A 7,281-nucleotide genomic window follows, 5' to 3' on the forward strand; every position below is an offset into this window, starting at 1 on the left:
AGCAGTGTTTATAGAAGATACCTGTAATGTGGTGATTGCAGGAAGTGGGGTGGACATGTGCCTACAATTTTCAGCGTGTGCTTTTTTTTAGAATCATTTTTAGAAGGGAGCCAGCGCCTCTATGATTCTTCTTTCTTTTACAGGTGAAACTGTGGCACAGACTCCCATGAACGTAAGTTCACAACAGACACGTTTCCCTGATTTCCTCGACTGTCTTCCAGGAACAAATGTAGATCTTGGGACTTTAGAGTCTGAAGACCTGATCCCTATCCTCAATGACGTGGAGTCCGTTCTCAACAAGAGTGAGCCGTTCCTCACCTGGCTGTAATCCAATAATCACTCAATGCTGATTCAGCCCTTAATACAAGCCAACATTTCCTTTCTCTCTTGAAATAGAGGTAGAGCATCTGAAAATCTTCAGATATATACTTGCTGCCTTAATGACTTGCTGTATCACCTTTATGGTCAATTTAACCTGTGCCTGAATTTGATTGACAGTAATTTAAATATAAAATATATATTTCTTTCTGTTTTTCAAGAACTGCTTCTACACATCTGTAACCTGTGATTCCTTTACAGATCATATAGAAGTGTTTCTTTTTGGGGGGATGGGAATCACAGATAGGCAGAATATGGGAGAAAGATCTGTGTCCATGACTAAACTCATGGGCTCTCAGTTAAAATTACGACTCTTAATGAACCAAAAATGCTGACCACACATAGGCAGCTTGGTTAAAAAAAAAAACCTGCACAGAATCAGACCACAAGTGCAGTTTTATAATTATATTTATGACAATAGTACCAAATGCTTTTTTATCTATTTAACTTGAGCTTTGAGCTTTAAAATCATTGTATTATTAATAAGATTGTGCAGTATGGAATACAGAATAATTCTGATTCCATAGCTACCATAATAATCCTTATTTTACATTTGCAAAGGCACAAACCGTACTATTGCAGTTTATTTTTCAGTATATTACTGTGTAGCTTCCAGATAAATACTTCCAATTTGAAAGTAGCAGAGTGGTTCAGTAACAGTTTTACACTACAATAATATTGTAAAATAACCAGACTGGTACTAACTACTGCCTTTAAAAAAGTCATAAATGTAATTTCTTAAAAATACATCTTAGATTTTGATGTTTATTTTATTAAGCACTACAATTTTATAACTAAATACATGAATGCATTTTTTTAAATAAATATGTGGCAACTATTTTTGACAACTGCAAAAATACACTTAAAAATCAGTACAGAAAAGAGTAGCACAACTTGACAATACCATATGCAGTTTAAAAAAAAAAAAGCCTTTTTCTTCCTGTTTTCAGTAGTAGTGGTTTTTAACTGACAGTATCAATGAAACTGTACAGCTAACTGAATACTTGTAAACAGATGGTCACTTTATCAGATCAGTGATAACCAGGCAGGTGCTTGTATGTCTGGTAAAGTTGCTAAAATCCTAATCCTTGTTGCTTGCTAGAGTTGGTATACAAGACACATGGCATACTATCCTGTATATTCATATCTACTGTATATCCTATAAAGGTTTCTTTTTCAAATGCTTGGGGCTGAGAAAGCATCAAGGACACAAAGCATGCAAAGTTTCCCTGAAATGCAAATGAAGTCCTGAAATTCTTAAGTATTTTGAGCTATTATTATTTATAATCTATGAATTTAAGCTTTTTTATTTTGAAAAAAAATGTATCTGTTTATGAAAGGCATTAATACAAGTCTCTGAGCTTGATCCAGTTTATGTGGGGAAAGCAAGAGATGTAGCACTCAGTTTAAATGTCTGTTTGTCAGGTCTAATCCATAAGATCCTATCTATGCACCAGAATATTGGACACTAAAAGATTTTTTCTATCTTGTTGGGAAAGAGGCAGGTGAAAGGGTTAGAGATGAAGTGGCAGAAATATGGACTAGATTGGAAAGGTGAATGATTATGTAACAGAAAACAATAACAGTACCTGAGAGGGAAGGATGGCTACAGATAGGGACACACATGTAAGAAGAAACAGCCGTGTTCACTTAAACAATACCATACCATGAACCCAATACAAGAAACTTCCTTGTGAGAGAAGAGCTGCTTGGTTGCATGTTACCACAGTGGCATGGAAGCTGTCTTGTCTTTTAAGCAGGAGAGGGGAGAGAGCTACCCAATGAAGTTCTATTATGAAGACTAGTTCTTTTTATATGTTTTATATATATTTTAATATAACACGGGATGAGGAGGCAGAGTTGCGTCTGCACAGAATATTGCTGAATGGGCATTGTTTTACTTTTTTTTTTCTTTCCACTTATGCTAGAACTAAGCCTTAAGATATTAGAAATTATCTTTCTGATCAAACAAAGGACCGAATGGGGCTGAACGTTATTACTGTATTATCTTGAATCTTTTTTTAAAGTGTATCAGGTTATAAACTTAAATGAAAATCAGATGGTCCTATGGTTTTGTTCTTTTAGTTACACAAATGGTTTATATAGTCAGAGAATTTGGGATTTATGGTTTCTGATTTTGATAGTAAAACTTTTTAAGGCCAAATCCTCAGCTGCTGTATGATCAGTCAAGCTCCATTGAAGTCACTGGCTTGATAGTACAATTTACATCAGGGGATCTGAACCCTGCCATGATTCAGTCATTATTATAATTAAAGTTTAGAAAAATTAATATAAGCATTTACTAGTAAGTCAATGTTTTTAATTGTATTTTTTTGGTCATAAAAAACAAAGATCCACAGAGCAGAATTCTAAAGCTGGTGCCTGCTTCTCCACATGTATACTGGTGTAGGTCGGGAGGGGTGAGTGAAGAGAATAAGGCCCAGAAACATTAAATTTTGTAATTGTTTTCATATTCCTGTGATAATAAAACAGCAGCAGAGTTGAATGGAATGTAAAACATTATTGCTACTGTAAAGCAACTGCCCGTAAGTTAGGTCAAACCTTTTTTCATTCTGAACCAAATGATGGTGAAGATAAAGTAATTTTTTACACCATAACATGTTCTTTTTTCTACAGAAAGTACGTGCTGGATCACATGCACAAACACTCTCCCCAACCCCTATACTATCCTGTTTGTTGTGAAGTCCTCCTTTCAAGGAGTTTTCTGACTTTAAAAACAGGCTGTGATAGAAGTATAAGTATTCAAAAAGTGTATGTATTTGTAATTCTATTGAAACAATTTAATTTTTTACAATATTTCACTATTATTTCAGTTTGTGAAATTACATTTATTTTACTGAATTCACACTGTCTACTTGTCTCAATACAGTAAATATGCTAGTGGGAGAGTTGTACTGTTGACCATCACTGAGTGTGACATACATAAATGTTGCGGATACGGAGTAATAGGATGTTAATTACAACTTGTATTCTGATAACACTATTAGAATGTAACTTTTTGGGGAGGGTGGGTTGACTACCAAAACAAATGCTGGGGTGTTTTCGGGGGGCTGGGAGGGTTTAAAATGTCTTTTGAAAATGGGTGATGAAACAAACTGTTTCTTAATACACTGCATCCATGTATGTGCTAGTACTTTAACTTTTTTATTTACTTTTTAATTGTATGTTATGATGTGTGAGCAGTTGTTTTTAATTTAGGTTATTTTACATACAGAGGGTATGCATCAGAATCAATCAGATCAAACTATTGTACCCAGAGTTTGGTTCTGGTTTTTATTTCTTTGATCTTATACAAGAGAAAATAAATAAATGAATTTAAAGCTTTTGGCTGCATTTTTGTTCCATATGATTTTTTTTATTTTAGAACTTGCTGAGCATTAACTCCACTTGGAATAAAGTAAAGAAGCGTTCTGTGGAAAGAGATTACCTTTGGATTAAGTGGCCAACATTTAGCAAAAGAAACTTAATATACAGAATTATGGTCCAGGTTATTTATAGCTATGAGTAGGTATTAGATGATATATATCCTGGTTGCACCCACCCATGCTACATCCAACATGCATCCCAGATGTACACTACTTATTTGTCCCCAGACCACCTCCTAACTCACCACTATTCATGCTTCATTACAATGTCACTCAATGAATTTCATTTCCAGAGAGGACCACCACCCTAAGGTATATGTACAACTTAAGCCCTCACAACACAGTGTAAGTGGTGCATTGGCCTGGGGGTGCCCCTCTGCCCAGGATCTGAATTTCACATCAACAGAATATTTTTCATCATTTGCTGAAAACAAATCAATGAGCTTGTATGTTCCAGGCCTACGTTTGAAAATCTGGCCTTTTCTACCATATGTTGTTAAGACTAATACTGAAATTGTTCTAAACGCATGCTTGTGAACTTAGACTTCCCTATGCTTCCAGGTCATATATCCTGCACTCTGATAGGTGGGTGAAGTGCATATCATCCTGTATCTTGTAAAATCAGTTACGGCGCTCAGACAACTGTGCTGTGGCATATGTTGCTCTCATACAGTAGGGTCCGTACCGGCAGGGCCGCCGACATGGGGGGACGGGGGAGACAGGGCAGCAACATTGAAGTGCTGCCGCGGCAAAGGACCATCCTTAAAGCTCTGCCTTCACTACCCATTAGTTAGATCCAATATTTAAAGATAAAATGAAGCCGTACCTTCAAATGACTATAGCTCAGCCAACCTAAAGATCTGTAATGCTGTCTGAATTCAGTGCTCATGAAACTGAAGCCCCTATAGCCTGCTTGGCTTTAATCCTATTATGAACAAGCAGTATACAAATTTCCTTACATTACCCCTGTGCTAAAGCATGATCTGAAACACTCCTGCATTCTAATCCTGAGACTCTTGGTCAAAGACTATCAGTTTTGGAAAACTTGGGGGTTACTTTATGATGTGGGTAAACATTCACAATAGGAACTACAAGTTTACCCCATTTGTGAATGAAATCAGGATTTGATCCCAGGGTGATTGGCTAATGCATTAACACATTGTGTCACCAACTATAACAGAAGTGCTGTTGGTGATTTGGACTAATGATCTCCTTTGAAGGTCATAATTTTAAAAAAGTAGTTAGAACTTAACATATACATGCTGACCATGGGGTGAAGGAAGACAGAAGGATTGGAAGATCCCCCAAACAATTGGCTTGTTGGACTGGCTTTCTCAAGTCCCTTTCTGAATCTCAACTGCATCTTTTTTCATAAGGCTGTCTTCCTGAAACCATGATTCTGTGCCCTTTGTCTACAGCTAATACTACTTATGTACTCTAACTCTACACCAGAGGAATGTAAAGTACTTCAAGGACTTAAAAGCACTGTAGCCTGGTAAGCTGTTCGCAGAGATGTCAAATAGGATAGAATCCATTTACTGTGACTTGCATTAATAAAAAAGAGGGGCCTTAATAATGCATTGCACAAGTAGTTATAAAATGATGACATAAAAGGTAGCTGGAAACAGCTGCCGCATCCATCTGCTCCACTATGCTACTATGGAATGTGATATCCTTTACTCTAGCACCTGTTGATGTAACTATCTTGCATGTATCTTTTCATTAAAGGTTAATATGGTCCTATGCCTGATAGTTCTTGTCTTGGGGGCAAGGAATGTGTCTTATCTGTGATCTGTAAAGTGATGGGTAACTGCACAGCTCAAATGTTTAATGCCATTAATAATATAAATCTGAGTTGGACTAATGAATATCCAACATGAAACTTGTAGATGGTATCTAAAAATAACTAGTTCATCATGATCAGAAGCTCCTAATGGGCCCAATTGTGCCATAATTATGTGATGTGAGCTACTCTCCACCAGAGACTGACCAGATTCACACTTGCATTTCCTTTTCTAATCAGAGCTGCATTTGACCTTAGCAGGTCTCAAAGTCATGTGGAATGCATCAATCCTACAGGACACAGATAAGAAACAGGTGGCCCAGTTGACTTTGGATTTCCAAGGGAACATAGTATCCATGCTTCTTGATGCCTAGTTCCAGTTCCTTATGGCATAAGTCACAACTGGCACTTCTATGGTGTGGTTCACCTCAAGTTACCTCTTAAGGAAATCACACCCATATTTCTAATGTAAATTCAATAACGATTGGGGGCTGATCAGTGAAGACAGAGGCAAAGTGAAAGGTAAAATTAAGACAAGGAAGGGGATGGACAGATTTTAGTTCAGACATGGATAGAACTATGAGACAAGAATAAAATGCAAGGAGAATCAAAGAAGTGAGGGGCAGAAAAAAAGAGTAGTGAGAGAATTGGAGGACATGGGAGCACAGAAGAACTGGAGAAGCAATGACAGCTTATACCCTACAGTCATTATACAGTGGCTGAAAGTATTTAAATACATATGAATGGCACAGTGCAATGGGGGTACAGAAATGCTGACAGCTAACAGCAGAACAAAACCATCGCTATCAGTTAATTCATAAGTCCCTGGCATTTTATAGCTTTCTGAATCACGATTAATCCTTTCAGAAAAAATTGGTTGCTCTGTGAATGATTGACTAGGATGCTGAAGGGAGGTGTTTGGAATCATTTAATATGAAACATTTATTAAATGGGAAATGCACAAATATATTTAATAGCTCAGATTACGGTTTGGTCTCTGATTTGCATAATTACAGTTTCAAAGTAGCAGCCGTGTTAGTCTGTATCTGCAAAAAGAACAGGAGTACTTGTGGCACCTTAGCGATTAACACATTTATTTGAGCATAAGCTTTCGTGAGATACAGCTCACTTCATCGAATGCATTCAGTGGAAAATACAGTGGGGAGATTTATATACATAGAAAACATGAAACAATGGGTGTTACCTAGTTTCATTGGCTCTGTAATGGAATATTAAGCTGTATTATACTGTTCCCCCAGTAGGTGGCAATGTATGTAAATTTCCTATTTAAAGGAACCTCAGCTGTACCTGGAAAAGCATTAAAATATCTTATCATGAACACATCTGGTGTGTATAAGCAAGCTCTGTAGCCAGTCCATATCTGGTGCAGTAGTACATAACAGGCTCTGCCTGCCTCAGAGTGATTACAGGACTGGTGACTTGAGGCTAACTTCAAGCTCAGTCTTATGAGGCTTGTAGACCAGGATGGTCAAATACTGTATCTCTCCATTTGTATTTAGTACTCCAGGTACACCAAGTCAAATACAATAATCAGCATAATGTCATTTATCGGGCAATCTATATGTTACTTTATTGGTGAATCTTTTCAGAAGTTTTGTTTCTGAAGTTAGAAGGGAACAGTTACCCAACAAAAGATGCTTGTGCTTCCTTTAAAATGTCCATGTGAGCCAAGAGCCAATAGCATCAGTTTCCAGTCATTCACATCTGTTAACT

General features: G+C 37.0%; 1 protein-coding gene across 1 annotated transcript in view; it reads left to right on the forward strand.

Annotated features, from left to right (window-relative positions):
• Positions 1 to 3,723, forward strand: part of WWTR1 (WW domain containing transcription regulator 1) — a 128,106-nt gene extending 124,383 nt beyond the window's left edge. The window contains exon 6 of the mRNA XM_038417750.2: positions 144 to 3,723. Coding sequence (XP_038273678.1) covers positions 144 to 328 — 185 coding nt within the window. The 3' untranslated portion in view covers positions 329 to 3,723. The remainder of the gene's footprint in view (positions 1 to 143) is intronic.
• The last annotated feature ends 3,558 nt before the right edge of the window (positions 3,724 to 7,281 follow it).

The sequence above is a fragment of the Dermochelys coriacea genome, chromosome 9 (assembly GCF_009764565.3).
Source record: "Dermochelys coriacea isolate rDerCor1 chromosome 9, rDerCor1.pri.v4, whole genome shotgun sequence".
In the NCBI taxonomy this organism is placed as follows: domain Eukaryota; kingdom Metazoa; phylum Chordata; order Testudines; family Dermochelyidae; genus Dermochelys; species Dermochelys coriacea.